The 17976-nt window shown below is 32.8% G+C and overlaps 2 protein-coding genes across 2 annotated transcripts; one reads left to right on the top strand and one right to left on the bottom strand.

Annotated features, from left to right (window-relative positions):
- Positions 1-10794: 10794 nt before the first annotated feature.
- Positions 10795-12823, top strand: LOC100789538 (light-harvesting complex-like protein 3 isotype 2, chloroplastic). Its single transcript, XM_003524128.5, has 3 exons — positions 10795-11472; positions 12167-12304; positions 12411-12823. The coding sequence occupies exons 1-3, from the start codon at positions 11067-11069 to the stop codon at positions 12659-12661; spliced, it is 795 nt and encodes a 264-aa protein (XP_003524176.1). The 5' UTR covers positions 10795-11066; the 3' UTR covers positions 12662-12823.
- Positions 12824-13482: 659 nt separating this feature from the next.
- LOC100793231 (glutamate dehydrogenase 2) lies at positions 13483-17689 on the bottom strand. Its single transcript, XM_003524135.5, has 9 exons — positions 17470-17689; positions 17173-17286; positions 15300-15521; positions 15121-15195; positions 14902-15018; positions 14560-14813; positions 14176-14251; positions 14001-14087; positions 13483-13901 (listed from the first exon to the last, which is right to left on the bottom strand). The coding sequence occupies exons 1-9, from the start codon at positions 17575-17577 to the stop codon at positions 13716-13718; spliced, it is 1239 nt and encodes a 412-aa protein (XP_003524183.1). The 5' UTR covers positions 17578-17689; the 3' UTR covers positions 13483-13715.
- Between the last annotated feature and the right edge of the window lie 287 nt (positions 17690-17976).

The raw sequence follows: 17976 nt of genomic DNA on the forward strand, positions 1-17976 counted from the left end.
AAACGGAGATAGGAGGAAGGCACGGGTTTTAACTGGATGGCATTGGGCTGGGCTTATTGGATTACGGCCCAGCCATATTTTGACGGTTGTTATTGGTCCCAACCAGATTGCTATTGCCCCTACCACTATTCAAAATTCCAAATTTACCCTCACCCACAATATACGATGGAATTATGATTCTGCTGCATTAGAAGGGTGTAAAAATAATATTCAACAGAATCAAGATTTCATTGTGTAATATTTAATAGAATCGTGATTTTATTATATATTTTTTTTTCGCATACCCCCTTACACAATTGTGCATTGTGGTCTATGGAAAAAATGCACAATAGAATCACGATTTTATTGTGCAAGGAGGCTAAATATAGCATGCTCAACGGAAGTATGATTCTATTGCACGATATACAACAGAATCATACTTTTCTTACGCAAATTTTTTCAGTAAAAAAATGTACAAGGAAGTATGATTTCGTTGTACACCATGTAAGGAAATTATACTACCGTTGTACATTTTTTTTTTTTAATAGTTTGACAGATAGAAATAACTTATGTATTAAATGAAATTTCATAGATATGTATACATTTCCTTTTCATGCATAGTTATTGTTAGTTTAGCAAATACAACCATTTTACAAGTATAAATTTTATACATTATCTTGTGATGTAATTTTAGATTTCTAGTTTTACAATAAATAATTATGTTAATGTTCTATGCAGGGATAGGTGTACAAGCATTTTCAAATTGTCAATTATGAGGTAGCCTGGACATACATTTAGATAGAACATACATTTCGATTATAACAACTCAATTTTTAATGAAAAAACACAATGTTTGCCTCATTGTAACTTGTCATTTAAAAAAAAGGATGAATACATTATTACTATTATAGTTTTATTCCATATACAATTCAATACAAATTTTGTCCATCTTCGCATAACTATATTTTTAAAATGTAAACTGTTATTAAAAATGTATTTTTGCATATATGGTACTTTCTAACTCTGCGTGATATCCACATAGGTCACTGAAGTAGCACTAGTGTTTTTAGTGTCACTTTAGTGTCTTATGTGGATGTCATGTGGCCTCAAATAGTTTTAAAAAAATGTTAACAAAAGGTAAGGCTAACATGACAGTGAAAACTCTAGTTAAATTAGAGATTTTTAGGCGTTGATTGTCCCGTTTTGGTAAAATATTCAAAAGAACCCCTTTGGTCAATTAGCCAAACATAGAGTGGTGCTAAGGAAGTGAAACATTTTAGAAAGGTTTTGTAGAAAAAAGGTATGCAAAGTGTTGTTTATAGTTTAATAACAAGTAAAAAATGAATCACCTTTAGAGACAGAATCTTCATGATGAAACTTTAGTAGAAAAGAAAATTAAAAGTTACATTATATATGCTTAGACAATAATAAAGATCTTTTGTTTGGGCTTTTGGTTTCCCAACATGCATAAAGAAAGGTATTTACAAGTGAAAAACAAAACAACTTATGCAACTCATTCTTAAACATTATTACTTTTGATCTTTTTTTATAAGAAACAAGTGATAGTGTATTTTACACTATAACTTGTTTCTTATAAAAAAAAATCAGAGGTAGTAATATTTAATTGAAGGATACTAAATAAAAGTACACTAATGATATATGAATATATGAATTGATTAAATAGTTATTCTTTTCATTTAGTCAAATTCTCATATTTAAAAAACATTGCTACAAGAACTTGAGGGGATCAAAATTTCAGAAATTGTGTTGGAAAATTAGAGGCGCAAAAATGCAAACATATTGTTGCTTTTGCATGAAGGGTGAAAATTAGTGATTCCCTTTGTTAGTTTTTTGAACAAAGAGTTAGAAGAAGAAAGAGGTGAGGGTGTAGGAGAGAGAAAGCGAGAAAAATGAGATTGAAAAAAGGGGAAAAAGATGTATCATATTTTTTTTAATGATATGTAATTTTTTAATTGTGTAGGTTAACTTAAATTTTATAACCAACCATTTCATTATGATCAACCCAATTTAGGCAAGTGTAATATTGTTTATGAATTTGAGTATATAGGTTTTTTAAACCATTGTTAACTATTAATTGAAAACCGTATTTATTTTTAAATTATTATTACTCTCAATTAATATTTAAATTAAAGCTCATATTTTTCCTTCTAGAACTTGCAAACATGGCTTCATAAAATATGTCCTCACAACATCTGCTCTCCCCTTATCATCTTGAATGCATGTTCTCATTCCAATGACATTCATTGACTGCCAAAAGCTAGTGATGCAAGCTCCATTGGAGCTTGTAGGCCTAGGATCTTCTTCATCAATGGATTCCTTTGCTTCTTGGAAGATGAATGGCAGCGGAATGGAGAAAGGGAAAGAGAGAGGAGACGCCACTTCAAGGAGAAGATGAGTCTAGAAGAAGCTCACCACCATAGGAGGCCATGGATAAGAGCTTGGAGGAAGAAGGAGATGAATGAAGGGAGAGGGAGAGAAGAGCACGAAATTTTGTGCTCTAAATGAGCTTTGAAATCTGAAGTTTAATATTCAAATCATCAAAGTTCAAAAAAATGCATACACATGACCTCTATTTATAGCCTAAGTGTCACACAAAATTGGAGGGAAATTCAAATTTCACTTGAATTTGAAATTGAATTTGTGGAGCCAAACTTTGGAGCCAAAATTTCACTAATTATGATTAGTGAATTTTAGTTATGGTTCAGCCCACTAATCCAAGATCAATTCCAAGATTCTCCACTAAGTGTGCTTAGGTGTCATGAGGCATGAAAAGCATGAAGGACATGCACAAAGTGTGACTATATGATGTGGCAATGGGGTGTAGTAAGCAAATGCTCACCTCCCCCTCTAAAATTTAATTGGATTGGGCTTCTACCAATTCAATTAAATTTATTTCCAACCACACACATCAAATATCCACTTAGTGCATGTGAAATTACAAAACTACCCCTAATACAAAAACTAGTCTAGGTGCCCTAAAATACAAGGGCTGAAAAATCCTATATTTCTAGGGTACCCTACCTACATTATGGAGCCCTAAATACAAGGCCCAAAAATAATGAAACCTTAATCTAATATTTACAAAGATAAGCGGGCTCGTACTTAGCCCATGGGCCCGAAATCTACCCTAAGGCTCATAAGAACCCTAGGGCCTTCTCTTGCATCTCTGGCCCAATCTACTTGGAGTTTTCTATCCAATGCCCTTGCGGGGTAGGATTGCATCAGCTAGCATCAACGTTGCACTTCCAAGCTCCTTGTGGTGGCGGTTTCCATTTGTTACTTGTTGTGTTATTGCTCGGTTGTGTTGAATTGTGCTACACTTCCTTCACTCTAGCCTAGTCCTGATCAAATTTTTCTCTTCTTTGAAACACTAATCAATGAAATTTCCATGATAAGCTTGTAGGCACTTTGAACGCAATATTCTCCATTATTTTCCATCCTCCAAATGACTATTTTGTTTTTGTACCTTGCATAATAGGCACTTGAAGAATGGTATTCACATCCCTTAGATTGAATATTTGATTAATCACATCCATGTTTCAACTTCCATGTGAAGTATCCATAATATTTGTTACTTTGAGATTTTTCATCCCATTGATTATAAGAGTTTCAATAGTGAGATTTTACTTCATTCTCAACTAGGGTTCGTTCCAAATACCAATATTAGTACCATTTCCCAACTTTCATTTATATCCTTCCTTTATGACCATTTTAGAAGAGAACATACTTCACCATGTAAATGATGGGTTGTGCCTTACTAAAGCTTCCATAAACTCTCCCCTTAAGAAATATTTAGCTTTGATGACTCTTGACAGTAAAACATTTAGCATAGAAAAGATCCTCCATTATTGCTTTCCTAACATGGCAAAGTTGAAAGCAAATAAATTTCTAAAACCTAACCCTAATTTCTCCTTCATAACACATAACCTGTCCCACACCATCCAATTTACCCCCTTCCTACCTCTTTTTCCTAAACCCCACCAATATGAATTCATCATCTTTTGAAGCTTATCCCCCAACAATTGAGGTATTTGGAAAATATTCATGCAGTACGTGGGGATATCTTGCACCACATACTTAATAAGAACTTTTCTTTCAGCCATATATATCACCATACCACTCCAAGAATTAATCTTCTATCCCATTTTGTCTTTAATAAAATTAAATACAACTTTTTTGTTCTTTCCTACAACAGATGGGAACCCTAAATATTTATCCCTTCCTCCTTCCTCCTTCACACTAAGCATAGGAGTAATAATATTCTTCAAGCTAGGCTCCATGTTTTTGCTATATATAAGTAATTTCAGACTTGTGAAAATTAATCAACTGACTTGATATTGTTTCATACTCCTAGAGGATTCTCCTGACCACCATAGCCTCTCTTTCATTAGCTCTAAAGAAAAAGAAATTGTCAACTACTAATAATAAGTGGGATATTATAGGAGGACTCCTGCAGATTTTCATCTCATGCAGTTCACACTTCCTCTCAACATCATCAACCAAAGCAAATAAGTCTTCAGCACAAATAATAAACAAATAAGGAAAGAGTAGGTCTCCTTGTCTGAGGCCCCTTCCAGGAACAATAGTACCTATAACCTCATCATTTATGTTAAAAAAAAAATCTAACAATGGAAACAACATCATGATCCAATTAAAAAACTGACACCTTTCATTCATCAATTTTTGAAATATATGATAGACATGTGCATATTTTTGTACTATATATTTTGTCATTTATAAAATAATGGTAATTTATTGCCTATATGGATTACCACCTACGTGTTTCATTCATCAATTTCTTTCTGAGCTCTCAGGTTAAATATTCAACACATTTTTTTATTAAACTTATTATCCTCAACAATTTCCAACTACCTAAATTTAATGATTAATTAATGTAGTTTTAATTTTTTTCTACACTCGTTATACTGCTATATATGTTTGTTTTGATCAAACTATTGTTTCTCATTCATCTCTATCATATAGTTTAGTTTTTTTTTGTTTATACACTATTTTATACATTTTTTTCATTTATGTTAATCAATAACACATTGTTTTTTTTAATTTTTTTTGCCAATGTATGATATCATGGTCATCTCATCTTCTCCTCCACGTGATGAGTCTAGAGTCTTGAGGACTCTTTTTTATGTCAAGTATCAGTTTTTTAAATTCTAAAGCTGATTTTGTATAAAAATTATTTATTCAACATAGATTCACATGTTAAAAAAATGTATTATGTGTATATTTTTTTGTAGTGTACAATAAAAATTCATGACTCTTTCTTTCAAAGGTGTAAATATCATTTCCAACTCAGTAAATACAATATAAAGGACCCTGAATTGTAAATAATTTTTTTAGGTAGCAACCCATCAAAGTGCGATTTTTACTCGCACAAATTTAAAATCAAAAGGAACAATATTTGGTAAAAAATTGTGTTGAAGTGTCTCAAGGTCAGTTGCAAGCTCTTACAAGAGGTTGCTTCCAATTTTTGTTATAGTTAGTTATTGGCCATAACTAACTTATGATAGGGTGTTGTTAGGGAGTTATCTTTTGTAGGCTTGTATTTGTTTTCTATATATTAGCATAGGTGTTATTCTATGAGGAGATATAGAGGAGAGAGATTTTACTCCATGAAATTCTTTGGTATTAAGAAGAAGAGAGATCAGGGTTATGTGTGAAAATAGAGTGAAAGGCTTGGGTTCCTTGTTTTTTGTTTCTCAACACTGGTCATACAAGGGCCAGGAGGATTCTATTATACAGGCTTAATCTCGTTCTTCCATCTCAGAGTGAATTGCTTTGCTCTCTTTCCCGTGGACGTAGGTCTTTAAGACTAAATCATGTATATTTGGTGTTCATTTTTTTCCTTTACCTTTTTTAATCTATTTTTCAATTATTTCTTGGTTCTATTTTTTTTCTTGTTGTTGTGTGTGTTTTTTGTTGGTTTCATTGACATAGTTGCAAGTTTATCCCCTAATAGGTTAAGTGATAAAATAATCTCCTAAATAAAAACTAATATTTTGAATCAACTCAAAGACTCTTTCATTGTCTATTCAAGCTTTTGCAAGATATTGTAACTTAACAGAATTTTGATGTTCAAGTAAGTATAATAGTGAGCTAAGAGATTATAGAATTAGAGGGTGATTCATACATAATGACCTTACAAATGATGCCAATTTTGTTTGCAACTAATTAATGTATTTTTCCTATTTTTCATATTTTTATGAGTCATTACTTGATATTTTATATTTATGATTCAATGCTTTGAGGATTTTAGGCCCCTTAATGTACTAGCTTAAAACAACTATCATATATAAAAAATGTTCAAGGAAATACTCAAATGTTAACTCTAAAAGATAAAAACTTTAGATTAAACACATTATCAGATATTCATACTATTATAGAGAGGGAGTATACCAAGAATAAATAAGTTTTTCTCATACTCCTACTTGACTTGTCTAACTAGAGAGTAAAATATTTTTTTACATAATATTGATGTGCAACAAAACAAAAAGTGATGCTAAGAAAGTGAAACATGTTATAAAGGTTTCGTAGAAAAAGGCAAGGAAAGTGTTGTTTGTAGTTAAATAACAATTAAAAAGTGAACAATCTTTAGAGGTAGAATGCTCATGATGGAATTTTGATTTCTCAACATGCACAAAGAAAGGTATTTACAAATGAAATAATAATGTATGTAATAAGTGTACATAACTCATTTTTAAACATTAATATATAATTAAAGGATAATAAATAGAAGTACACTAATAATAAAAATTGATAAATTTACATTAAATGTAGATTCTTTAATTAATTTTGTATTCTTTCACTTAACAAGAGAAATGTATTAACATCAAGATTTTAATTAAAGATAATCATTGCTTAATAATAATAGTTTTTCTTGACCAATATAAAAGTACACTGAGTTATTTTTAGTAATTCTTGCACAATAAGTGATTATATTATTTTCTTGCTCCATTTGTTTCTTTTTTATTTAATTTAGAATGAATTTATAAATCTATTAAGTAATGGATTCAAACGTAAAGTAGCTATTTTTTTGCGATATCTCATTTTCATGAATTTTGAATTTGTTTTTAATCTCTTCAAATTGATCACATTTTCATTGAATTTTCACTTTAATTTTTAATTAAAAAATTAATTTCTAAATTAAATATGTATCTATGGGTTCTTGAACTTAAATTTTATTTTGAATTAAATTCATTTAAGGAGTTAAGATTTTGGTTAATGATAAAAAGAATTATCTATCAATGGACTAGGGATAATTTAGTTATATAAATGTAGATATCAATTATATGAACTGAATGATATTAGGTTAATTTAGTTAATTAGGTTGCATTGGAGGAAAATTAAGAGATTTTAATTCCTAATTGTTTGTATTCATTTATTTGAATTTGTAGTATTAAGTTGTGATTCATCACTCTTGTGTTCACATCATTGTGTTGTGTTTATTATATTCATCTCGTAATATTGCATGATTTGTTTGCATTATTGTCAACTATATATTTCCCTTAACTTGGTTTACATCAAACATTCATTAAATGATCAATTCAATTAGTGATATCTTGTAATGATTGATAATTAATATCATCATTTTTATATAAATGTTATTTTACTTATTTACTTTATGACGATAGCTACGCTGCCAAAGCAAAACAACTAAGGCATCGTGCCAAAGTTTTTTTTAATATTTGTTAAATATATTATTTTTAATAAAAAGCTAAGATTTTTTTTTATTTTTTTCTTTTTTTCTACCTTTCCTATTTGTCCCCACATCCTACACCCATCCACAACAACAACACCGCCACCACCGTGGTGCCAATGATGGTAACAACATTGAAGCACCACGAATGACAACGACAACACCTAAGTTAACAATGATAACACCTTTCTCAGATCTGAAAAAATATGCAAAGTATCATCCTTTTTTTCAAAATAGTAAAAGTCAAATCCTTTTATTAGATCTGAATAAATTCACACCCCTCCCTTTTTGAGATCTGGAAAACGCAACCACCAATCTCATACTTTCACACGTTGTGGCTGTCGAGAGGAAGAAGAGTGGTTGCCAATGAAGTACCATCATCGACAAAATGATCCAAATTGCACCAAATAAAAACCAGATTTGGAAATGGTTAGTTTCAAAGAAGCAGATGCAAAAGGTTTCAAGAGGAAGAAGAATGATTGTTGGCATCAAGCATTTTTCCTTGCTGATGAAAAACCCATATCGCAAGTTGTAACAAATAAAAATGAGATATGACTAAAACATAGATCTAACAAAATAAAAAGCAACAATGACTTACAATGGTTCAGTTTGACAACGGATGACAACAACTTGCAAAGTTGCGGTTTAGATAGAGATTTCAGGGATGTCTTCTGAGGTGGTGCATCAGAGAAGAAGAATGTAGAAGAAAGATGGTAAAGGTAAATAGTAACCTTGAATTGATTTATCTTCCAAATAGAATGGTACAATTTGAAAAATAAGAAAAAAAAATAAACAAAGAAAAACAAAAACTATAAAAAATGATAGACATTGATCTTTAAATAAATTGATCTAACAAACATAAAAACTTTTGCACCATACCAAAGTTGTTTGGCTTGTGCACACTAGCCACCATCTTAGTCTATTACTTGTATGATTGTTATATTTGTCACTTTCATTGGTTGAAACCAACGTAACTTAGTGGTTAATCTTTGTTAAAAATTAGATTTTAAATTTATGTAAACATTATTTTATAATAATGACTAATTAGTATTAGGGTTGCAAAATATTGAATACACATTTTTAGTCAATATTTAGATATTATTAAAAAGAATTTTTTTTTCAAGTTAACTTAAATATCACATTGTGATAATTACATGAATATGCACTTATGTGGATGCGGACACACCATTGAATACACATTGCTTAATCAATATCTAGATGTTATTTAAAATGAGAGAAAAATAATTAAAAGCATTATCTTTTTGTTTCCAATGTTAACTTAAGCTTATAATTATATGAGTAAATTTATATGAAGTAAAAAAATAAATATTTCACTGTAATATAAACTTTGTTTCCAATTATATATACTTGTTGAACTTCTTACATTTTAAATTAGAAAAGTTTCAAAGTGTTTAACAACAACAATATGTTGTTATTGTTGTTGACGACATAAATAAGATATTATACCTTATACTCTTATCTGGAATGAAAATTAATACATAAGATAACTAATACTTATATCAATTTTTTTGTCAAATGAATGAGATAATCATAATCATAATTGGTCTTGTTTGTCACTTTATCAATCATTAGTGTTGATAATGTTATTGATTTCAAGGTTGTAATAAGTGATGATCTTTTACCACCATATAGTGTTGAGTTTCAATTTGTAATTGTTATTCCATAAAGTTTGAAAGTTTAGATTTAATATTTTTTCCATTTTTTTGTTATGGATTGTGAAGGCTCCATATTGCTCATGCTTTTGGCAAACCTTAGTTTAGTATGTGACCAATACTCAAGGCTCAAGTAATGTGAGGCCAATATCTCAATAAATTGACTTTCTAGTCCAATTGTGTAGATCGAAAATATGCTTGCGTTATGGTTTGTTTTTCTTTTTCTTTTTCTTTTTTGTTATGGTGTTAGCTAAATGAATCAACTAGATAGCCGAATAAAATCAAGTAATTGTAAACATTATCACTCCTTGTTGATCAAGTTATTTTACTCAACTATAGAATCTCGAGTTATTTTAGAAACTGTTTAGTGTGAAAATTGATTAAATTTATCTAAAAGTTGAATTTGAAAGTAAAATAAAGGCAAAAAAAAAAACTAAATAGAAAGCTTTAAAAATGTTGTGAAGGAAAAATGGTAGAAAAGTTATAAACAAAGTTAAAATATAAATGTAAATGTAAAAGAAGCTAAAATGTAAAGATAAATGAGTGTAAGAGTCTTGTAGTTTAATTAAAGTGTTAAAAAACCTGCACTTCTTTGTGAGGTTAGTATTGCTAAGCTTATACTATATGTTTACATATGAGATTGTATCTAACAACCATACAATGGTGATTGTCGCATCAACCATTAAACTAAGTTATATACCAAAATACATTGAATGACTAATGCATTAATAGACTTCTTAATTGACCATGCTAACCATGTTCCTATATTCAAATAAACTGATTTTCATTTAATCTTCCCTCACAAAAATTGTTAAAATGGTGTAGTTTCTATATATATTTTTAATCTTGCCTCTTAAATTATATATAAATCAATTAAGTAGTTATTCTGTCCATTTATTCAAATCCTCATATTTCTAAAACTTTACTATAATAGCTAAATATGATAAGCATAAGACCTAATAACGGTTTATTCATTTTTTTTTTCAAATTACCATATACAAACTCGATTATTTCATTAGTTAGTCAATATCCTAATCAACCAATACTCCTATTGGGTTCATTGGCATTAGATTGAGCAATTAATTGGGTTGATTATCTTAAATTGTATGTCCAACCACTTCATTGATGATCAACCAAATTTGAGCAAGTCTAATAATTCTTTGTATGTGAACAAGATAATTATTCTTCTTAAACTTCCACAATATTTCCTTTTTATATAAAACCCAAATATACTCAAATCCATAAACATTCACTTTCCTAAAAATAGGATAATAAAAAATGAGACACAAGCCATCCAAACTCCTAAGTTGACACACACTACTTGGACTCAAGAAAGCAGCCAATAGATGGGCCATTTTATGTCCATCCCTCCCTATTGATGGGCCATTTTTGTAGGTTGGAAGATGGTGTAATCCATGGATTTTGCATAGTACCATGTGATTGGATGAGGAAATGATGAGAAGGGACAAACGACAAACGAGTTGCGAAGCCAGCACAGTGTACCTTTTTTCCCTTTTCACTTCACACCTGTGCCCATAATTTATGAGGCTGAGGCAAGTGAGTTAGGATAGCCCCAGAAATAGAAACTCAGAAAAACTCACCCACTCCAAGTTACTCACTCAACCACAACCACCATGTTCTGATATTCCCCCAACCACACTTTTCACACACCAATCAAACTAATGCAAATGCAAAGCATGTCAACCACCATGGCTTCGTTTTCTCCTCCGACCCATTTCTCAGCCACTCCTTCTTCCTCGAAACCCCGTCTTGTCTACAAGAACAACTTTTTCTTCTCTCTCAGGTCGAGGAGTCTTTCTCTCTCTCCCTTGAAGGCTGCTGCTTCTGAGAACGGCGTCGGGACCGCCGTGGAGCCTCCGCCGGAGCAGGCCGTGCCGGTGCCGGAGCCTTCTCTGCCTCCGGTGGACAATAGTTCTGTGGGGACCAATGGGTCTGCTGTTGCGGTTGAGAGTGAGGTGGTTAAGGTTCAAAGTAGTTTCGTGGATCCGAGGTGGGTTGCAGGAACATGGGATTTGAAGCAGTTTCAGAAAAATGGAACCACCGATTGGGATGCTGTTATTGATGCTGGTAACGTTATCCCTTTTGCTCACTGTGCTACAATACCTTTTTAACTTTTTTTTATTTTTTTTTATCGAAAATTGAAGTTAATTTTTGCTTAAAATTGAAGTTGAGATTTTTTTTAAAATTCTTTGAAATTGAATAAAAGGGAAATTTTGGTAGGTGTCTGTGGCCTTATAGCCTTATCTATGGTTATTTCTTCTTCTGGGGTTCTTCAGTTTTTATTTATTTTTTCTTTGGGATTAAAAAGGAGGTATAAGACATGGTTCAAGAGCCCCATAGCTTCTCAGCCATGATCCAACTCCATATCTATGTCAGATTCGTTTGTTTTCTTTGTTCTTTAAAGTTCTTCTCCTTGCCATTTTGTTTCTGTTAACATTGCTGCATAAACTTTGGTGTGGCTTATCGTGGCTTGGAGTTTGATCTCTTTGCATAATCAATGGTTGTTCAATGCTGCAAAGTGTATTGATGCAGGTTGTGATTTTTTTGTGGTTTGAAACTACAACCGCAATCAAAACCTTGCCAATTATATGGAATAAGTGCATCTATTAACAATGTCATTCCTTTTTGACACTGCCTGAGTTCATTTTATGTTTCGATTTAGTTGGTGTAGGATTAGATTCATATTTTGTTGGTTCCATTATTTTTTTCCTTCTCAAAATACTTCAGACTTTACTTCATCCAAGGATGTAATTGTTTTCAGAGGCTAGAAGGAGAAAATGGCTCGAGGATAACCCGGAATCATCCAGCAATGAAAATCCTGTAGTTTTTGACACCTCCATCGTACCTTGGTGGGCATGGATGAAAAGGTTCCATCTCCCTGAAGCTGAACTACTCAATGGTCAGTTTTGATTTGCATTCCAGAGTGAAATTAGAGAACAAAGGGACAAATAAAAATTAGAAAACCTTCACTGCTGACTTTTTTTCGTGTTTTGATTATCATTCAGGCCGTGCTGCGATGATAGGGTTCTTTATGGCGTATTTTGTTGATAGTTTGACAGGAGTAGGTCTAGTTGATCAAATGAGCAACTTCTTTTGCAAAACTCTGCTGTTCGTAGCAGTGTTGGGAGTACTTCTGATCCGAAAGAACGAGGACCTTGAAAACCTTAAGAAGCTATTTGATGAGACTACATTATATGACAAGCAATGGCAAGCAACTTGGCAGGATGAGAATTCAAGCACTTCCAAAAATGAGTAGTGGAATTGCTGTTTTGTAGTTCTCCCTCCCCCATTTGTCTCTTAACACAGTGCTCTATTAATTTTGTTAGTGCAAAACAAGACATGGATATGGATTAGACATTGTATTTCATTTCCTTCACTTGTCCTAGTTCCAAATGACCCAGAAAGTTTGTGTTTGCAATGCTGGAATTTTCTCTCGAGTCTGAGATTGCTAAGTCAATTTGACAAATATAACACATTCTCTACCTATAATGACTACCGAATCTAAATTTCTGTTTCAAAGACTTGTTTTTCTTTTTTAAAAAGATTTTTTCCCCATTCATTTTTTAAAATAAATTCACATGGCAACCAGCAACTGATAATTAATTTGAACTTATTCACCAAAAAACCTACTTTGAACTCCTCAAGAACATCATTCCTAAAAACTATACAATAGTGTGCAACTCTAGAATTACAAAATACCAAACATCTAATGGAAACTAAATTTTCAAGGAATTGAAACTTGACATAGGAATCAATGTACATGTCTTTTAAAGTATGAGTGATCCTCATAGCTTATCTTCCTTAACTATGTCACTTTGTATGAGTGATCCTCATAGCTTATCTTCCTTAACTATGTCACTTTCAATGGAGATATCGAAGGAGAGCATTCCAAACTTTTCTCCATACTTTTCATATGACATTAAATCCTATCAATAGTTTCAGTAGACTCTGAAAGTAGTAGATGCTTTTAATGATGCCCTAGGTTTGGTACTTCTACCCCCATACCATCCTTGGACTAATGGAGACTTAGTCAGGATGTTAATTTCATGACTAAGATTTCAAAATAAAAATACCAACAAACAAAAAATATAATTACCATGTTTCAAGAAGAATCGCGATGCACCAAATATTTTAAACAAATCTGGTTGTAACTCTAATTATTTTAAACAAATCTGGTTGTAACTCTAATTCGCAGAATATTGGCAAGTCTAGTGACTATTACTGCTATTGTTCAAATAACACTACAATAATAATGAAGAAAGAAAAGCAAAGCCTTTTAAAGGCCTACTTTCTAAGTAGTAAACCTATTTCTAAGCTTCCCAACCCCTCAGAAGGGTAGCACGGGCAACACGGTTCACTCCTAGAGTGAAGGCCCCCATTCGCAAGTCACAGTTATGAATTTTACACATTGCCTTGATATCCCGGAAAGATCTGGTCATGTACTTCTTCAGCTCATGGTTTACTTTTTCTTCCTCCCACATGAAACCTTGAATATTCTGAAGGCAGCATAGAGCCAAATGAGATTTAACATTAAGAAAGAGACAGCAGGAAGATTTTCAAGATTGGCTTTGAGTGTTTATGTTGATTTCATTTACCTGAACCCATTCAAAGTAGCTCACAGTCACTCCACCAGCATTGGCATAAATATCAGGTAATATAATGACTCCTTTCTTAGACAAGATCTGCAAAAAAAATCACTTTCATTATGTAATGTAAGTTCAGGATATATATCTCACAACAGATGGCATAGCCACATGTCAGTAAACTTACCTCATCTGCATCAGGGTCAGTGGGGTGATTTGCTGCTTCTATAACAAATTTTGCCTTCACATCAACAGCATTTTCCCTTAAAAGAATAATACCCCAAAATTAGGTTGTAGTTCTTCAGATTCAAAGTGTTAAGTTAAACTTAAAAGAACAATAGAAAAGATAAAACTAAATAAGGAGGATGCTGTTTTTTAAGTTTAGTGAGCAAGATAAAGAAAAAACTAAAAATCACTTTGAATGTGTTTGAAACCCAATCAGGTTATGTTGAATGCCAATCCACTTGTGAGAGAAGGATTAGCATTAAATGTGCATTGGAAGGTGGGAATCGGCGAAAACACACTCTTTAACACTGATGATTTGATTTTAAGGTGACATAAGCAGACATACTTGTTGAGAACTCCACCCAAGGCACAAGGGATAAGAACATCACATTCATGAAGAAGCAATTCATTTGGATCCATTGCTTCTGCACCTGGGAAGTCCTTCAAGACTCCACCATTGCCATCCTTGTGTTTCAGAAGGGCGGGGATGTCGATTCCATTTGGGTTTTTGATAGCACCACTGATGTCACTCACAGCAATCACCTTTCCCCCCCTCTCAAAAATAGACTTAGCAGCCCACGTGCCCACATTTCCAAAGCCCTGAATAGTGTGATTAAAATCAAATACATGTTGAAAGTGGGATTAATATGCATATATACTATATCCTGCCATGGTGGAAAAGGAATACCTGGATGATAAATGTGTGATCAGAAATTGACTTCCCATATTCAGCAAATAAAGCCTCAGTTGCAAAAACCACTCCGAGACCTGTGGCAGCCTCCCTCCCCAACGAACCTCCAAGATCCTGCAGGAAAAAAACATTCAAAGACAATTTCCTAATCATTGATATACACATCAACAGAAGATTTTGCAGTCTCTTAAGCGTATGTGTGTATTTGATACTTACAATAGGCTTCCCTGTCACAACTGCAGGTGAATGCCCATGAAACTTTGAATACTCATCGAGAATCCATGCCATGGTCTGTGAAACAACAGTGGACCAATGAGAAAGGATATATGAAACTATTGAATGCTATTATTTATAAAATAAATGGACAGGAAAGTACTATGTTGTGAAATCAGTACCTGAGCATTAGTTCCCATATCAGGGGCAGGAACATCCCTCTGAATGCCAATGAGATCATGAATCTTTTGGGTGAAAACCCGAGTTAGACGTTCTAACTCACTGATACTCAGATCCCTTGGGTTGCAGCCAATCCCACCCTTTGCTCCTCCATAGGGAATGTCTGCTACAGCAGTCTTCCAGGTCATCAGCTGAGCTAGAGCATTCACTTCATCAGGGTCAACCTGGCATCACAGAATTTGGAAGTTTGATATTCAAAAATAGTATTAAGGAATTTATATTGATAACATTCATTACTGTAACTTAAAAGTATCAAAATGCAAAAATGGTTATTAGAATAATTGTGTAGATTAACATCTCTTTTTGGTAAGCAATTTGTAGAATAACATTAAAGTTGAAGCACTGTGATACAGTTAACATACATAGCTTGTATGGTTAGTGACTGGGTTTATTTAGTATTCCTAAAAAGCTGCTCTGACTCTGATGAGGGGAAAACCATCTCAACTATAGCTATAATATCAAAATACATTTACATTTCTCAGGGGAGTAACAAAATGAAAATGAAAATGCAGCATGTATCATCTCATGATTGAATTCACAGGACTGAAATAAGAAGGTAAAAATTCAAAGGCACCTATAGAATTTCATCATGACCTTATGACAACTGATAAGGAATGCAGATTCGAGAAAATAATTTTAGCACACAGAACAAAACCACTGCATTACAAAATAAGTAATAAACATGGCCAAGGTTTTGAATTGCAATTGCAATTGCGGTTGCAGTCATGTTGCAAGAAAATGTGGCATGTATCTCATTATTGGATTCAGCGGACCTAAATAGGAAGTAACATTTGAAATGCATTTTGGAATTGTGGCATGTATCTCATGATTGAATTAGGCATGTATCTCATGATTAGGTTCAGCAGTCCAAAATAAGGAGGCAACATTTGAAACACATTTTGGAATTGCGGTATGTATCTCATGATTGGGTTCAGCAGTCCAAAATAGGGAGGTAACATTTGAAACACATTTTGGAATTGCGGCATGTATGGGTTCAGCAGTTCTAAATAGGGAGGTAAGGTAACATTTGAAACGCATTTTTAGAATTTCATTACAAAGTTATGACAACAGAAAAAGCATACATGTACAAAAATTCATATCTGCACATCAAATTAAAGCACGGCACGACAAAATGAGTAAACATCATAGAATTTAAATACGGTTACGGTCGTTACAGGCAGATGTGGGCGTTGCAACGGCTACTAAAGCCAAGGCATCGTAACCAGATCACATGACATGATCCATGTCTTGAAACCCACATCACATAATATCAAAATCATTAGTCTCTTCTTACTCTTAGAAAATGAGAATAGTTCACAAATTTGTATAACCTCTTTTATAAAATAATAATTATAATCATAATAACCAGTTTAGCAAAAGTTTTATAACTAAATAATCACATTTTCTTAACAGATTGACCAGTATGGACTAAAATAAAATACTTTTCGCCAAATAGAACTTCCCTATAGTTTTCCAATTAGGCTCCTGACATTGATCACGTACACCTGCAAACCACTGTCACATTCCCATAATACAATCTGAAATTTTTTTTCCAATAATTCTCCACCAACGATTGTAGAACTGCAATCCATCCTCTATTTTACGCATCAGGGTTTTATCAAACATTTTTAATTTGACCAAAAACATGGTGTATCAAATTGCACAAATGAAAGCTAAATCATACAATCACAGTATCATGAGTCCAAGCACAGAAATTTTCAAACACAGGGAATCCAATTGAACATAAACTCAAATTCCAAATCCATATCTATTGATGAGAAAACAAAAACAAATAAAAGATCAAAACACGAGAACCTCGGGATGATAACGAATCCCTCCCTTCATAGGACCACGAGCATTATCATGTTGGATCCTGAATCCCACATAGGAAACCAGAGTTCCATCATCCTTTGGAATCGTGCATTCAACCTGCGAATCAGACGCAACAAACAAACGATAAACCCTTTTCAACACACCCCACAAAAAATAGAACAAAAAGATCATCACTTTTTCCCACGACGGTGAGAGAGAAAGCCATGCAAATGAAAAAATTGAGAGAAAACAAGAAAACGGATTGAGACCCATAAAAGGGTTGATTTGAAAGATGATTACTTTGACTTCTCTGAAGGGTATGAGGAGGCTCTTCTCAAGCTTGGAATCCAAACCAAGAATGCGAGCTGCACGTTGAAAGTTGCGGTTGGTGGCTGCAAGAGCGTTCATAGTTGACAACAAGAAGCAATGAAACAGAGAAGAGAGAGGAGTGAGTGAATGACTCAGAGAGAGTAATAGTAATGCGTCAATGAAACAAAAATAATAGAACGCAAATGAAAACGCACCATTTGATGATGTATATAGGAGGAAGAGAGAAAGTAGGCATTCATTGCTGTGCGTACTACACTGAAGCAATTGTAACCCTCGTAGTATATTTTATTTTTTAATTATTTCATAATTATTTTTTAATTACTTCATTAATCAGGGATAGTTACATCGCCTTTAACCTTTGTTCTCATTTATATTTTTCTTATCTTTTTGGGGGGAAATGATATCTCTTATCTATGAATTGACTGTTTTTTGTTTACTCATATGCATCAGGCATGTAAAAAGCTTTTATACCTAGTA

Source organism: Glycine max, chromosome 5 (genome assembly GCF_000004515.6).
Source record: "Glycine max cultivar Williams 82 chromosome 5, Glycine_max_v4.0, whole genome shotgun sequence".
Taxonomy (NCBI): Eukaryota; Viridiplantae; Streptophyta; class Magnoliopsida; order Fabales; family Fabaceae; genus Glycine; species Glycine max.